The sequence below is a fragment of the Trachypithecus francoisi genome, unplaced genomic scaffold (assembly GCF_009764315.1).
Source record: "Trachypithecus francoisi isolate TF-2019V2 unplaced genomic scaffold, Tfra_2.0 Lachesis_group4, whole genome shotgun sequence".
In the NCBI taxonomy this organism is placed as follows: Eukaryota; Metazoa; Chordata; class Mammalia; order Primates; family Cercopithecidae; genus Trachypithecus; species Trachypithecus francoisi.
The window spans coordinates 56,071,016-56,089,242 of record NW_022681469.1 but is presented as its reverse complement, the minus strand read 5'-3'; the positions used below and the strand labels follow the sequence as shown (position 1 = coordinate 56,089,242).

Here is an 18,227-nt window from a genome sequence, read left to right as displayed (position 1 = left end):
AGTACAATTAAACACCAGGAAAGGTGCTTGCAGTAAAGACACACTGGAAGGGCTGAGTTTTTTTTTTTTTTTTTTAAACTAATGAGCAAATAAAAACTTCCTAAGTCAAGTGACTAGTTGAATTACTTAGAAAGAAATTATTTTAAAACTTCAACATTTCAGGTTGAATTTACTGAGAAATTGGATTGGCTTTCATATTTTTATTGTGTGAAGAAACATGCTAAACCACCTCTTGGGAATGTGCTGTTTTACATATTGAAAGTTATTTAAAAAATAATTACCTAGTTTTCCTTTAAATAATTTGTACATGGATATTTGGGGTAGACTAACATGACTATCACCATTGATTATACAAACAGTACAGAACTGGTAGGACTTGTTGCAACAGAAGAAAACATATTTTCTAAATAAAGGAAAATCCATATGCAAATACAGAAATAAAACTTTAAAAACATCTTTTTTTTTTTTTTTGACGGAGTCTTGTGCTGTCGCTCAGGCTGGAGTGCAATGGCGCGATCTCAGCTCACTGCAACCTCTGCCTCCCACGTTCAAGTGATTCTCCTGCCTCAGCCTCCTGATAGCTGGGACTACAGGCGCATGCCACCACAACCGGCTAATTTTTGTATTTTTAGTAGAGACAGGGTTTCACTGTGTTAGCCAGGATGGTGTCGATCTCCTGACCTTGTGATCCACCTGCCTCGGCCTCCCAAAGTACTGGGATTACAGGTGTGAGTCAGTGCGCCCGGCCCTAAAAACAGTTCTTAAACTAAAAATACATAGCTATAATACATTTATGAGTTTTACATACTTTCTAAAATCTATAAAATTTTTCATCAGTGTAAATTTATTAGAAGAGTCAGGTTTTGTTAAATTAAGTATTTTACTAATTTTTGTTTTAATTTTTTGAATCTGTTTATTAAATAAATGCATATATTTATAAAAATACATAATATATAGAAAGAAACTAAATAAACTATATTTAAACTGGTTTAACAATGAAAATATCAGTCATTGATTTAATAATTTGTTTAGCAGTTATTAAAAACATAATTTTTCTTCATATTAATAATTATAAAAGCAGTTAATATTCTCTCTGATGAAAATAAATATTATTTTTTAACGTAACAACTGGAAACTAGAATTTCCCAGGCAACTTTTAAGGAAAATAGTGTATATGAATGTGATAGTAGTGAATGAAGTGACCAATATTTTCATGGCAGAGGTGTTAAGACTATGGGTCTGCAATCAGACTCTTGGGCCAGTGTTACCACTCTGACACCTAATGGTTAATGATTTCGCAACTGTAGATAAAGCACTTGGCTTCTATGTGTCTCAGCAGCTTCATCTGTGAAATTAGAATAATGCTATTCTTACGGCAAGGGTGAGAAACTTTTTTGTCTGGTTTTCACTATTATGCCTTAGTACCTAGAGCAGTATCTGGCACATAATAAGGACTCAACAAATTTTTGCTGCATAGTACGTATTATCAGTATATGCCTGATAGAGATGTGAGTACAGAGGCACAAGGAGGTTAAATAATCCCTTTAAGGTTAAGCAGACTACAGGTGCTAATGCCAGGATTTGGATCTGGGGAACTTGGCTCTAAAGCCTTGTTCTTAACTTCTACATCATATCTTTGGGTGTAGGAGGAGTTCCTGATGATTTTACCACTCTTTGCAAATTATAGTGGCTGGTTAGAATAGCTGTGGAACTGTCTGATCAGAATATTCCTAGAGGAGAACACAGAGACTTAAGTCAACTTTCTACCTCAATCTGCCTTTTGTTTGTAGGTCCTAACCTCATAGATTTTTTTTTTAATGTTTTATAGTAATATGTACTATTGAATTGGGTGACACACAGAAACAAAGAGGAGATCAAATATAAAGATCAAATTGTTTAAAAAATGTTTTACAATGATATACACTATGGAATTGGATGACATGACAGAACAAAGAGGAGATCACATATAATAATCAAGACATAAAAATAAACTAAGATTAGACTTCATAATAACCTTAGAGTAAAAACAAGCCCTATAATTAAGAAGAAAAGCTAGAATAATTTTAGTCTCACCAGTGATACATAATTTTACATTAAGAAAAATACCAATTAGTTCACAAGACATTCTAGTCAGTTGGAATTAAAAGACTAACTTAGATATATTAAATTTTTATTAATAACAAGCAGATAGAGTTCTTTTATTTACTGAATGAATCATAGGCAAGCAAATTATTTAAAACAGTCGAAGAGTAATAGTGGTTAGCCAACTAGCACGTCTAATTTATGAATCACACTTCATTTTTGAACAACCATGGCATGAAGAAACAGTATGGAATTCACAGCAATTACAGGCAGCAATTTATACTGAAGGAAATATAGCAAATGGCTAAAGGCATCAAGATATATTTAACTTTCTTATGAAGAATTTACATGGTTTGTATTATTTATCATATAAAATATAATTTGGTATCTAGAATATATCAAATTCCCTTCTGCCATGTCACCTTTTATTAATATTTGTAAGAGAGACGGGGCGGGAGGAAGAATTTCATGGACAGAGATACAGATATAGATATATAGATATAGATATATATACACATACACAGAAAAATTAAGGTGTTTTTGCTACCATTGCCACGTTCTCCTTTTAAAAAAAACTCCACTTTGATCTTAATCTTTCAAGCCATGCACTTATCTAATACTGAAAAGCCACCTTGATGCTTAGAAGAAAAATGTTGCTGTCAAATGGCAGGCAAGATTAAATGCGCCTTTGCAATAGCATATTAAATGTGTAATTATTTTTCATATCAACAAAGATTAATTAAATTTCATGATATAGATTGATTACTGAATTTTGCAGCTGTCCATCTTTGTTAGAAAAAATTGTGCTTTAGGCCAACTTAGGATTGTGATATTTTCTTCATGCTTTCATCATCATTACCTTGATTTTTGTTTAATTTTCTTTCAATGGTTACTATGGAGAGTCTATGAAAGGTTTCTTTAGGATTCATGTGTCTCTACTTAGCAAGAAAGTTGAGTTTAGCACTAGATTTTTACCTATACAGGGAAAATACTGAACACAGTTGGTGCATCTTTAAAATTTTAGAATGTATAACATTTATAAGTTATAATAGATATTAATCATTATCTGTTACATGCTACTTCATTTTCTATGAAAATAAAAGTTCTCATTTATTTGCAAATACTTAAATATAGGGGCAGTTCTAGGCAAAACTGTAAAATATATAAAATATATCCTCAGTCCCTCTCTCTTACTTTCCTTAACCCTGTCTTTTTTCCAGGGTGCCAATGCAAACTTCCGTGTCCAAAGCTTTCTCTCTTTCTCATCTCCTCATGATTAAAATATACTTCCAGGAAGTGAAACGGAATATTAGTCCATTTATATGTGACTGTGAATGTAAGCCACAGTATCAACTACTCTGATGGAATTTTAACTTTAAACCTTAATCCCTTGATATTTTTAAAGGAATTTCAGTGAGTAGCTCAATAAGTGTTTAGGAAGGGAAAGGATCTTTCAGACACACCTGAAATTGTACCATTAATTGTGTTACTATTCTGCCAACATTGAAAGATAGCTCAGCTTCAAGTAAGACTTAAATCTGACAACTGATACTATATATGATGAAATCTATACACTAAAGAAAAATAGAAATGGTCTGAAGAAAGGGCTTTAAATAAACCCTAACATCCCATTTTTGCCAGAGAGACTATACATGCTAAAGAATTTCTTTTTATTCATTACTTAATTATATTACATGTAAATCTTAATAACATATTGGTTATATGATATATATTATATCATATAATTTATTACAACATATTAAAATATATCACTAGTATTTATCAACAGCAATTATAATTTAGTGCCATATTAAAATCCTGTGTAATAGTGTTAATTACTTTTCTCTCTCATTTTTTTTTGAGACAGAGTCTCGCTCTGTTGCCAGGCTGGAGTGCAATGATGCAGTCTCAGCTTACTGCAATCTGCCTGCCGGGTTCAAGCGATTCTCCTGCCTTAGCCTCCTGAGTAGCTGGGACTACAGCTGCGCGCCACCACACCCAGCTTTTTTTCGTGTTTTTAGTAGAGACATGGTTTCACCATATTGACCAGGATGGTCTCAATCTCCTGACCTTGTGATCCGCCTGCCTCGGCCTCCCAAACTGCTGGGATTACAGGCATGAGCTACCACGCCCAGCCTACTTTCCTCTTTTACAAGCATCGAAATATTTCCCTTAGATGCATATTTAAAAATATGACAATAAATTCCTTCAAATGATCAGAAGTCAGTGGGATAAACAAATGGGTCGGCTTGGTAGTTTTTCGTTGCAAGACACATCAATCTTTGTCCGCCATCTGTCAATGGAAAAATAACTAGAATTTTATACCATTTGAATTATGATTTCCCCAGGAGAGAGATATCACTCTACAACCATTTTTCCAAATGCTTTCCAACATACCTGGGCTCATGATAGCTGAGATATGAATAGTGCTCCAGGAGTTTCCAAGTTATCCCATTATCATAAGAATAATGCAACAGAACTCCTTCACCAGGCTGGTCAGGGGCTCTGCATGTGCTCAGAACAGATTTGCTCCCCAGTCTCAGTGTGAACTGGAGAAACCTAGACACAAATTGTCTATAATTAGTGTATGCATAAACATTTTTAATCATAATGTTCATTTTGGTCTTTAAGGAATTTCAAATTGATTTAAGTGAACTACTCCCAAATTAAATGTTTCTACTCATCCCTCTTTTATAAAATGTAAGTAATTTCATTGTGGGATGTATGAGTATGTGTAGATATTCATGTACATGTCGATATACATATTTTATATACAGATAGATCCATAAAAATATAACTGGATGTTTATGCACATTTGTATACTATGTACTTGTGTACATACACTTAAAATGCCAATCACTTCTTTACTGCATTATTTATTAGACACTGGGGGAAGGGAAGTTGTAGAGTAAATCTAATCAGCCTCTGCAAGCTGTCAAATAAATAAAACTACATAAATAATTAACTAGCTCTTGGCTTAAGAACATAGTTTTGATGCTAACATTTCATATTTTAAAAAACCTAGTCAGTCATTAATATCCAAGTCAGTGGTGAGCCTCCTAATTTACTAAAAGCTAGGGCAAGTTAGCTGTCAATAAACTGTAAGCTCCCTACAACCCTGGTTACAAATGAGAAGATGTCTATCAGAAAAAATATAAGAAATAAAAATGGATCATATAACTAAATTCAACATTAGTATCTGGCTTTTGTATGTATTCTCCCCTGCCTTCACTCACCTGGATTGTGAGCTGTCAAGGAAGGATGTAATTAGCTGACGCCGCCCATCTTTGTTGAAAACCAGAGCCTTACCGCTGGCCAAGACACCACAACCAAAGCTGACTTCAGCACCACGGATAGAGTAAAAGTTATGGTAAGAGGAGAGCCTAGAACTGCCAAAGCTTTCAGAAATAAACATTGGGAATGTCTGGGATGCCATCTCACAAGCTGGGCCAGAAAATCCAGGGTCACACCTGAAAGAAATATGGTGAAATTAAATCTTAAACTGTTGGCTGTTTTGGAGATTCTAGAATCTACTTTGGGGAGGAGGAAGTCCAGAGGCTAGGATTTCATTGAATGGTAAATGAGGCTCATTAGTCTTTGGAGACTACTGAATCTGAAGATTTGATAAGGACTGTAAATATTCCAGACAAATACAGTCTTTGCGCAGCCCTGTCATAAAAAGCCTACAATTAAAACAGCAATTCAGCACTCACCTTCAACCAGTACCAGCAGTTTATCTAAAATACATCTATGTTCATACATATTTCCAACTTAAAATATCTGTAAAAGGTTTATGTATATAATTTTATTCATAATGTTCATTACATTTATGAAAGAAACAGCATAAAGCACTTCTAAAAAGGTACCCAGAATAAATTTTTTCTAAGAACAAATGTTAAAATACGTTATGCTTGTGATAGGAATTAAATATTTAGAAACTATTGGAAAATGAATCTATCTTTAACTATTTCAAATGTATAAAGGGAATATGTACACCCTTGACCTAGATAGACATCCTTAGCAGCACTGTGTTGCCTCTCAGTGGACTCTCCCAAATTAGTGGCACTTCAAGAAAAATAAACCTTTCCCTACTCCCCAACAACCTGCTTGCTTCTATGTGAGAATGTGCTGTATCTATATTAGCTGACTAGAATATATAGGAGTGACCCAAGTCTTCTACCAGTGAGAAAACCTCATCAGAGATGAATCAGCAATGGAAACATCTATGTTTTAAGGAGATTATTCGTCATGAAATAGTTTCAAATTCTTTGTTTTTACTGTGTTATTTCCTTTTCACTACATTTATAAGGTTGCTCAATTGGTGGGGGATTCTCATGGGAGCATTCAAAGCTTGCTGAAGTCTGAAACAAACCTTTACAAAGCAAATGTACCAACGAAGTGATACTATGGCATGACTCAGTATACTTCTTTGGCAGTACTACTGAGACTCGGGTCTATGCTGGCCTTTCAGGGATCCATGGAATGTAAAAATATGCTGAAATCAAATGCCCACTTTTATGTATATTGGATTTTCTAGGGAGAAGGTTCAAAGGTTTTATCAGATCACCAAATAATTTGGAGCCTAAAATGCTAAGAACTACTGTAGCATGAAGTCTGAAGGTTGTCTTGGTATCTTAAGCAGCATCAATAAGGGGATGAAAGGAAAGTCAATATTTACTGGATGAGCCTTCTTTCACATGTTGTCTAATGGACTTAGACTGAATAGCCAAGTTGTTCCCAAAAAAGAATGTTTAAAATTAGCTAAACTGAACACTTTTTAAAGTCAGGAAACTGAGTGTGTTTTACCACAGTCATGAATTGGAATTAGTTTTCCTTAACAAGACTATCTATTCCAGAGTGTATTTCAGGACAATTTACATTTTTGTGTATCTTAAATGTGTCTTCTCAGGACAAGTGACTGGGAGAAACTGGTGCTCATTTAGAGATGACTCACATTGGAGTCACTTTCCATTTAGTCATTTAAAAAGTCTACTTTTAATCAAAGGTCATTCAATTGAGAAATAATGCTGATAGCTTTTTAAAAATAACTTTTTTAAAAAACAAAAAACTTTGTAGTCTTTGTTTCTCAGCAAAACAACAGGGTCACCCACGTTGGTGATTTTGAGTATGACACGAGGCTCTCTTGACTCCCAGTATGTCTCCTACTGATGCATCTACACATGCTTAAATTTAGCAGTAGAGTCACCCTGTAATGTCAAGAAAAAGACCCCACTGTTAAGCTACATGGATGACACTTGTGAAGAAAGGGTTCTAATGCTCTCTCTCCTCATTAGCATCTCTAACAGGGTTGGGCTTACCAGGTTAGTAGACTGTCCATTTAGAGAACCAGGCCTGGGATTGTACACAGGCCAGAAAGTGTTAGAGGGAACATGAGAGGGTAGAATCTTGATAGCAAATAGCAGTAAAATGGGGGAGAGGCAGAGTAAAGAGGAGAGAAAAATACAAAGTTGCAAAGGTTCCAGATTCAATGGTTTGTTTAAAGGAAGTGGTATTACATATAAATTTCTGTGCAATTTTGCTCAAACTCAATAAGGTACATATTGCTGGAAAAGAAGGTAGTAGTCAAACTTTTAGTCCAACTGTAAGTGGACAAAGCCAATGAGTATTACATAAAACATTGTTAGAAATAGGGAAAAACACTAAAGTTCCAGATGGTGAAAATATTCTGTAAAACTTCAGAAGGAGGAAAAGACTATGACTATTCAGAATAATGTATGGTGTCAAAAAAGAACAATGTTCAAAAGCATAAAGCCACCATTTAGATTTCTGTTTGTATCTACCATGGGTGGCATAGATGGTAGCCTTAATAAAATCACTTAATTCTAAGAGGAATATGATACATATAAAATGAAGTCTGAAGTATAACTACTATAATTATAGATAGGTCTTTTTAGAAATACGACTTTCTATTTTTTGAAAATAAAAGCAGTTGTCATTTTAGATAATTTTTTTTTCCCAAAACTTTTCGGGACAACATCAGGAATTGCAAAACTATCTGGCCTCATGTTAATTTTATTTGAAATACACTAAGAAGATGGTCTGGTTATGGATAATAGATGCACATAACAACTTGAGGAAAATATCAGCCAATGTTTCATAGATCTAATGAGTAGTGTTTTGGGGTGGGAGTTGGTAGTTTTATGAGAACACAAGGATGCATATTCAGTTTTGAAACATAGATGGAAATTTTTCAATTCTTCACATATTGTATAAAAAATTTCCATTGGGCAGAGTGATGTCTTTGTTAATTAAAATCACTGAAATATAGTTAGAAAGTTAAAAAGCCACACTAATCTCAATGTCAACAAGTGCTTGGCTCATACATGCAATTTCTTTTTTTTCTTTTTGAGATGGAATCTCACTCTGTTGCCCAGGCTGGAGGGCAGTGACGCGATCTTGGCTCACTGCGACATTTGCCTCCCAGGTTCAAGTGATTCTCCTGCCTCAGCCTCCCTAGTAGCTGGGATTACAGATGCATGCCACCACGCCCAGCTAATTTTTGTATTTTTAGTAGAGATGTGGGGGCGTCTCACCATGTTGGCCAGGCTGGTCTCGAACTCCTGACCTCAAGTGATCCACCCACCTCAGCCTCCCAAAGTGCTGGGATTACAGGCATGAGCCACCGTGCCCAGCCTGCAATTTCTAAATGATCAGGTTCAAAGCCCTTTTATGAGTTCTCTACTCATTAACAAATTAACTAATTGATTAATTACTCTTATTGTTGGAGGGACAAGAAAAAGTACACTAGATGATCAGCTGTTGAAAACTTATCTTTATAACAGATTGCCTGTGGTTTCAGGAATTCCCAGAATATTTTATAATTAAATATTAATATAAGAATGACATAATAAATGTGAATATCCATTTTTTGGTATAAACATAAAATAATTCACTGGTGTAATTAGATATTACATTATTAATGCATAATTTCAGACTTCATATTCAACAGCATTGTTTTGTAAAATACTTTATAATTTATTAAAGACCCAAATGATTTTCAAAAGTAAACAAGATTCTTAAGTTATATTTAAAGATGATGAATTTGCTTATCAAATCTGCTAAATTTGGCCCAGTCCAGTTTCCTTTAGCATTGGATCTATGGGTCATTACTGATTTTTATAATTATTTACAAAGCATGCTGGGAATTACAATGTGACTCATGAACACCCAAACAAGTTTATGGAAAGGGATGTAATTACAGGCAGGAAAAGCAGCCATCAAGCTGTGAGGAATTCCAATTTGTTCACAAATTCACATGAGGAATGCTAAATTTGTCCACAATTTAGCCTAACATAAAATGTATTAATTTTCACTTAAAAATTCATTTGAATTACACTTAAATTCTATTAGAAATATCCATTTTTTTGTCTTAAAGGACCCCAATCCTAAAAAAGGTTATTAAATGACTTGTGACTTCAATATGTAAATTACACATCAAAAAGGAGAAGCGTAAGTATTATTTTAAGATGCTTACTTGCAGCCATGTCTAGTGCACTGTCCTCTGCCGGAACAGAATTTGAGACATGATGGGCCAATATAAACTGTAGCGGGGGGAAAGAGAACATAATTACAAAAACACAGAACACTACCAGTACAATTTTGTGAAGCAATATCCATGCAATATGGCCCCTTGTGTGTATGTTGTGTGCAGGAATTCAGGGTGACATATGGAGTGCTGTGTGATAAGGTAAGTGCTTAGTTACAAAGCTACTGAAACGGTTACAAGTTACACAGATAATCCTTTTAAGATTTTAACATTTCATATCCAAGAAGATAGGAGCTTATGAATTCCTCAATAGGTTCTATTAGACAATATTAGTGCTTCTGCCTTGAACATTCTACAAAGTTTATATTCTTTAGGTAGAAAAAAAGAATTTACAAAGGACCAATCTGACATATCACAATATGGAGAAGTCATGCCATAATTTTCATTCCTATTAGGGGAAAAATCTATAATACTGTGGATGACTATTACATATATTTCTAAATATTAATCTACCTTTCCTGGAAATGAGGAGTTAAGAATCTGTTGTTGAGCCTAAAGTTTCCTCCATCATGCAGATTTTTTTCCCTAAATGCTGGGCTTGGCTGATAATAGGATGTTACAAACCTAAATTTGAATCTTTGGAATGATGAGAAAAAGGGTACTGATTGTTGAATGGTAGGTTCTGAGATACTAAGACTCCAATACATTTAAATATATTAATTATTTTGTTAATCAGCAAAATTAATAATATACCAAATGGTGTAAAAGTGGTATTAAACTAATGAGAAATTCAAGATGTAATAAAACCTCGTGTATTCAGTGTTTTCGGCATAAGCAAATTTATAACCTGTTATCACTTTTTTCTGTCCTGTAGTCATTTCAAAGTATTTAAATAATTTTATTGTAAAATAAACTTTCCTGTAGCCTATGCTCCTATAAGCACTTAATACCTGCCAATTAACAGGTGGAGTAATTCAAATTCAATGCATTGCAGGCCAATGGAAAGCTCTTGGTGATGGAAACTGCTGGTTTAGGAAGAGATTAGATAGCAGGCTGAGTTATTAAAGGTATTGGTTTCAGGTGTCACATAATCCGGGCTTCAAATTCTGGTTTCACTCAGAAAACTCTGATAAGTAATTTATCCTGTCTAAGCCTCAATATTCCTACTCCTTAAAGTGGGATAATAATATTTCTTGGAGGAAATAAGTAAAGAAACATATTATGCTTAGCAAGGTACCCACCACTATATGGTTACAATCAGTACCATACTGAGGTCAAGTATTCCTTGACACCCTCTTGTCCTGTTGTTTTGATGTGCTCCACTGTGCACCAAGGAACAAGAAAGGGGCTGGCTCCATTCTTCTTCAGCCTGGAAAAGCATACGGATTGTTTTCCCAGCACACTTGATTTTATGGCTGAAGATATGCTCTAAGAAATAGGGTACCCATGTCATAGTTCAAAAAACCTCCATCATAAAAAATTCAACGATAAATTAAGACATTCCAAGTCAATGAAAAAAGTTGCAATTAAGAATTTTATTGTCATCCCTTCCCGCTAATGATGACGCCATTAGGACTCATAACAGGCTTCTTGTTTCCTAAGAGTGTGAATAGGATAGAATAGCTTTCTTCACTATTATCAGTAATATAGTCAAGTTGAAAAAATATTAAAAATGATAAGAAATGTACTTTGCTTTAGGACTTTTCATTTAGCTAAGATTTTCAGGGTAATTTCCAAAGTAATTTCTTTACACACTAGCAGAAGTTGACTCTGCCATGAAGGAAGAACCTATCTAACAGAATTATGATACTGATCTATTTTTCTCTATTTTTTTTCTGTGACATAATTCTGGAATTACATAGTGACATGGGAGAGATTTCAGGGTTTTTTTTTTTTTTTTTTTTGGCAAGTAAGCACACATTTCTCTTGGGAGGGAGTATGTGTCCTCTTCTTCCCTTGTAAAAGAAGCCAAAAGGTGGGTCCTGTTTCTGTGAAAAACTCACATAGAATGATAACAGAATTAAAGAGGTTCTGCACCAGGTTTTGCATTCAGCCTACCTTGCTAACCATGTGCATTCCATATATCTTTGCCCTTTCCCATTCTACTCAAAGCATGATTCCACTCAAAGCATGGGAACTTAGGGGATGTGTAGTGAACACTTTCTGAACTAAAATTGTGTTGTAACAGCCTTCTTTAGGAAATTGAAACGTTCTTTTCACAGGCTTACATGTGCTTCATTGCACTCTCAATTTTCTCACATACTTTTTCATTATTCATTTCTAAACCACTTTGATAATTATCAAAGTAATAAAGGTTCATTATAGAATCCTTAAAAAGTGTGACAGCAAGAAAAAGTCACTCACATCCTGCTATCTAGACGCAAATGCCTACTCCCTAGAGCTAATGAACAGGTGCAATACCTAAAATGCCATGCAAAATGTTCTACCAATGAAGAAACTCCATTTTAACCCCTTCATCTTTAGATGTTTTTGCAAATTAACTATGTTTATATCCATATAACTCATATGGTCTTTGAGGGTGGGCCTTCCATTGGTCTGTTTTTTGGATACATATTGGGAAATAATTCACCTTGGTTCATCAGCAAATTATCTTTCCTAAAGTTTTTCTCTAGTTTCAAGAATTAGTTGTTTCTCAATGTCTAAATTATTAAAAAATAACAGAGATGTGATTAAGACATGGAAAATCAACATTAAACAAGGGTGTACATTTTTTCCATTTTATAAAATTGACCTCAAATCAGTGGCTATGCTAAATTTGCTTAGCTATTGACATTTTGTCCCTTCTCCTCTCTTTCTCCCTTTCTACTTACTTGTAGTATAAGCCTTCAGCCAACTTATATGCTCTCTGAAAATAGGAACGCTATTAATCTACCTGTAATTAAAATAAGAAACCAAACAATCAGGCAGGGATTCATCATCTTATCTCATGGCTTCCCAAAACTACAGCTTCTGTTTGTAAGTCTTTATTAAGTGTGTCTTCCTAAGAAACTGAATTTGTCAGCCTCCTTCTTTGGACTCTCAGCTTCCATGGTCTTTGGGGAGATGAGATCTTGCTATGTTGTCCTGGAGTACAGTAGCTATTCATAGATGAGATGATAGTACACAGTAGCCACAAACTCCTGAAATCAAGTGATCCTTTTGCTTCTGCTTCCTGAGTAGCTGGGAATACAGGCACGTGCCATGGCTGACTACCAAAAACATTTAAAGGTTGAAAATTATTGCCTCTTCATACCCAGTACATCACTACTACAATCAGCATTTGATAAAGCCACTACACTAAGGGTATATATAACCAGTGAACACATAGACAGTCTTTGCCACTGAATGCTCCAAGAACCAAGGCCAAATGATCTTACACATCATACATTATAGTTACATCCTCAAGAGAAAAAAAATTCCATCCAAACGAAAGTAAATTAAAAAAAATAAGAGACAGTATCTTGAGATGAGAAGGAAGCAGCAGAACAATTCTGGAAGCATGCAAAAACAGAGTGTTAAAAAATTATACTAATGCTCTAAAATAGATCCTAATCAAAATGAAATCCTTGAAATACCAGATAAAGAATTCAAAATATTAATTTTAAAGAATCTCAGTGAGATCCAAGAGAAAGGTAAAAGCCAATACAAAAACATCAGACAATCAATTCAGGATATGAATGACAAATTTATCAAAGAAATAAGTATTTTTTTTAAGAAAACCCAAATCCCAAACAAAAAGGAATTACAAAATATGGTTGAAAGTTTTAACAATAGACTAGACCAAGCAGAAGAAATAATCTCAGAGCTTGAATACAGGTTTTTCAAGTTAACACAGACTGAAAGAGAGAACAAGAATTTTAAAAATGAACAAAAACTTTGAGAAATAAGAGATTATGTAAAGTGTCCTAACCTATGAGTCAAAAGTATTACTGAGGGAGAAGAAAAGCAAAAACTCTGGAAAGTCTGTTTGAGGAAGTAATTGAGGAAAACATCCCTAAAGTCTTGCTAAAGATTTAGACATCCAGATACAAGAGGCTGACAGAACTCCAGAAAAATACATCGTAAGGACGTCACCAAGTTATATAGTCATCAGACTATCTGGAGACAGCATGAAAGAAAAAATCTTAAGATTAGCATGAGAAAAATGTCTAATTATCTGTAAAGAAAATTCCATCAGACTAACAGTGGAATTCTTAATAGAAACCTTATAAGCCAGAAGAGATTGGGATCCCATTTTTAGGTTTCTAAAGAAAAAAACTGTTAACCATGAATTCTGTATTCCATTAGAATTTAGCTTCATAAACGAAGAAGAAAGTCTTTCCCAGACAAGCAAATGCTAAGGGAATTCATTACCACTAGACCAATCCTACAAGAATTGTTAAGGGAGGTCTAAACATAGAAATTAAAGATCAATACTCACCATCATAAAAACAAATGACAGTATAAAGCTTACAGGTCTTATAAAACAATTACACAAATGAGGCTGCAAAGCAACAAGATAACAATCAACATTATAACAGGAACAAAAACCCACACGTCAATATAGTTCTTGAACAGAAATGGATTAAATGCTCCATTTAAAAGATACAGATTGTCAGAATGGATTAAAAAACACAATCCAACCATACACATACACTGCTTAAAAAAACCCCACCTAACTGGTAAAGACACTTATAGACTAAAGATAAAGGGATGGAAAAAGATATTCCAAACTAACAGAAACCAAAAATGAACAGAAGCAGCTATACTTATGTAAGATAAAACAGACTTTAAATCAACAACAATAAAAATGAAGACAAAGTTATTATAAAATGATAAAAGGATCAATTCAACAAGAAGATATAGTAGCAATCATAAATAAATATGCACCCAACACTGGAACATACAGATTCATAGAACAAACACTACTAGACCTAAGAAAATAGATGGGGTGCAATATATACAATAGTAGTAAGAGACTTCAACATGATACTGACAGTCCCATACAGATGATTGAGACAGAAATTCAACAAAAAGACACTGGACTTAAATTGGACTTTAGGACAAATGAACCTAACACACATTTACAGAACATTCTACTAAACAACCACAGAATATACATTTTTCTCATGAGTGCATGAAAGATTCTCCAGGATAGGCCATATGTTAGGCCACAACACAAGTCTCAATAAATTTTTAAAAAATCAAAATCATATCAAATACCTTCTCAAATGACAGTAGAATAAAACTAGAAATTAATTCTGAGGGAAATCTTATACTACACAAATACATGAAAATTAAACAACCTGCTCCTGAATGATCTTTGAGTTAATGACAAAATGAACACAGAAATTAAAAAATTTTTTGAAATGAGTGAAAATAGAGACATAACATAACAAAGCTTCTAAGACAGAGCAAAAGCAGTGCTAAGAGAGAAGGTTATAATCTTAAATTCCTACATAAAAATAGATCACAAATTAACAACATAATATTGCACCTCAAGGAACTAGAAAGACAAGAATAAACCAAATCCAAAGCTATCAGAAGGAAACAAATAACGAAGACCAGAGCAGAACTAAATGAAATAAAGACCAAAAAAAAAAAAAAAAAAAAAATTCAAAGGATCAATCATATGAAACGTTGTTCTTTTAAAATATGAACCAAGTTGATCAATCACTAGCTGGATTAAACAAGAAAAGAGAGACTATTCAAATAAGCAGAATAACAAATGAAAAAGGAGACATTACAACTGATACCACCGAAATACAGAAGATAATCAGTGTTTACTATAAACATCTTTATGTGCACAAACCAGAAAATCTACAGAAAATGGATAAGTTCCTGGAGACATACCTCCTCCTAAGATTGAATTAGGAAGAAATAGAAATCCGGAACAGACCAATAACAAGTAGTGACACTGAATCAGTAATAAAAAATCTCCCAACAAATAAAAGCTCTCAGGACAAGACTGATTCACAGCTGAATTCTACAAGCTGCACAAAGAAGAACTGGTACCAATCCTGCTAAAACTGTTCCAAAAACCGAGGAGGAGGGAATCCTTCGTAACTCATTCTATGAAGTCAATATAAACCCAAACCAAAGCCAGGCAAGGACACACCGAAAAAGAAAAAACTGCAGACCAATATCCCTCATGAACACAGATGCAAAATTCCTTAACAAAATATTAGCAAACTGAATCCAACAGCACATCTAAAAGATAATACAACATGATCAAGTGGGTTTCATTCCAGGGATGCAAGGATGGCTCAACATATGCAAATCAATAAATTTGATTCACCACATAAACAGAATTAAAAACAAAAAGCATAAAATGATCTTAATAGATACAGAAAAGCATTTGATAAAATTCAGTATCCTTTCACGATAAAAGCTCTCAACAAACTAGGTGTAGACGGAACATACTTCAAAATCATAAAAGCTGTATATAACAAACCCAAAGCCAACATCATATGGAATGGGGAAAAAGTCAAAGCATTCCCTCTAAGAACTGGAACAGGATAAGGATTCCCACTTTCACCACTCCTATTCAGTATAGTACTGCAAGTACTATCTAGAGCAATCAGGCAAGAGAAAGAAATAAAAGGCACACAAATTTAAAAATATAAAGTCGAATTATCTCTGGTTATGATATGATCTTATACCTAAAAAATCCTAAAAACTTCTCTCAAAGACTCCTAGATTTGACAAATGACTTCAGTAAAGATTCAGGATATAAAATCAACGTACAAAAATCAGGAACATTTCTATATATCGATAATAAATGGAGGATAAAATCAGGACATCAATCCCATTTACAATAGCTACAAACAAAATACCTAGGAATACTTTTACCCCAGGAGGTGAATGATTTTTACAAGAGAAACTATGAAACACTGATGAAAAAAACTGTAGGACAAAAACAAATGGAGAAACATCCTATACTCATGGATTAGAAGAATCAATATCATTAAAATGATCACACTGCCCAAAGCAATCTACAGCTTCAATGCAATTTCTATCAGAATACCAATGCCATTTTTCACAGAATTAGGAAAAACAATCCTAAAACTCATATGGAACCAAAGGAAAGTGAATAGCCAAAGCAATCCTAAGCAAAAAGAACAAAGCTGGAGGCATCATATTACCTCACTTCAAATTATACTACAAGGCTAGAGTAACCAAAACTGCATGGTACTGGTATAAAAATAGACACATACATCAATGAAACAGAATAGAGAGCCCAGAATAATGCCACCTACAGACAGCCAACTGATCTTCAACAATCTTCAAAAAAAACATACACTAGGGAAAGAACACCCTATTCAATAAATGGTGCTGGGAAAATGGGATGGCAAATTGCAGAAGAATGAAACTGGACCAATACCTCTTACCATATATAAAAATTAACTCAAGATGGAATAAATATTTAAATGTAAGATATGAAACTATAAAAATCCTAAAAGAAAACTGATATGGTTTGGATTTGTGTCCCTGCCCAAATCTCATGTCAAATTGTAGCTCCCAATATTGGAGGAGGGGCCTGGTCAGAGATGACTAGATCATGGAGGTGGATTTCCCCCTTGCTGTTCTTGTGATAGTGAGTTCTCACAAGATTTGTTTGGTTAAAAGTGTGTAGCACCTCACGCTTCACTCTCTCTTCTTCTCTGGCCATGTAAAACGTGCCTGCTTCCCTTTGTCCTTCTGCCATGATTATAAGTTTCCTGAGATCTCCTAGCCATGCTTCCTGTACAGCCCATGTAACTGTGAGACAATTAAACTGCTTTTCTTTATAAATGACCCAATCTCAGGTAGTTCTTTACAGCAGTGCAAGAATGGATTAATAAAGAAAATGTAGGAAAAACTCTTCTGAACACTGGCCTAGGCAAAGAATTAATGACTAATATCTTAGCACAGACAACAAAAACAAAAAGACAAATGGGCTTTAATTAAGCCCAAAGTTTCTGCACAGTAAAAGAAATAATGAACAGAGTGAACTGACAACTTACAGATTGGGAGAAAATATCTGCAAACTATGCATCTGAGAAGGGACTAATATCCAGAATTAACAGTGAACTCAAACACCTTGACAAGAAAAAACATACAGTTTCATTAAAAAGTTGGCAAAGGACATGAGCAAACAGTTTACAAAAGAAGACATACAAATGGCCAACAGGCATATAGAAATGCTAAACATCACTAATTATCAGAAAAACGCACATTAAAATCACAATGAGATACCATCTTACACCAATCAGAATGGGTATCCTTAAAAAGTAAAAAAATAACAGATACTGGTGAGGATGTGGGGGAAAAGGAAACTCTTATACACTGTTGGTGGGAATTTAAATTAGGAAAACCTTTGGAAAACAGAATAGAGATCTCTCAAAGAATGAAAACTAGAACTACCATTTGATCCAGCAACCTCACTACTGAGTATCTACCCAAAGAAAAAGAAATCAATATATTAAAGGGAAATCTGCACTTGTATGTTTATTGCAGCACTTTCATAATAGCAAAGTCATGGAATCCACTCAAACGTCCATTAATGGGTGATCAAAGAATATGTTACACACACAAACACACCATGGAATACTACTCAGCCATGAAAAAGAATGAAATCGTGTCTTTTGCTGCAACATAGCTGGAATTGGAGGCCATT

General features: G+C 34.3%; 1 protein-coding gene across 2 annotated transcripts in view; it reads right to left on the bottom strand.

Annotated features, from left to right (window-relative positions):
- The window catches only part of RELN (reelin), a 517,743-nt gene that overhangs the window by 177,419 nt on the left and 322,097 nt on the right, over positions 1 to 18,227 (bottom strand). For both annotated transcript variants that reach the window (XM_033192854.1, XM_033192856.1), the window contains exons 17-19: positions 9,578 to 9,644; positions 5,319 to 5,552; positions 4,480 to 4,641 (exon numbers count right to left, since the gene is read on the bottom strand). In XM_033192854.1, the coding sequence (XP_033048745.1) occupies positions 4,480 to 4,641; positions 5,319 to 5,552; positions 9,578 to 9,644 (463 nt within the window). The remainder of the gene's footprint in view (positions 1 to 4,479; positions 4,642 to 5,318; positions 5,553 to 9,577; positions 9,645 to 18,227) is intronic.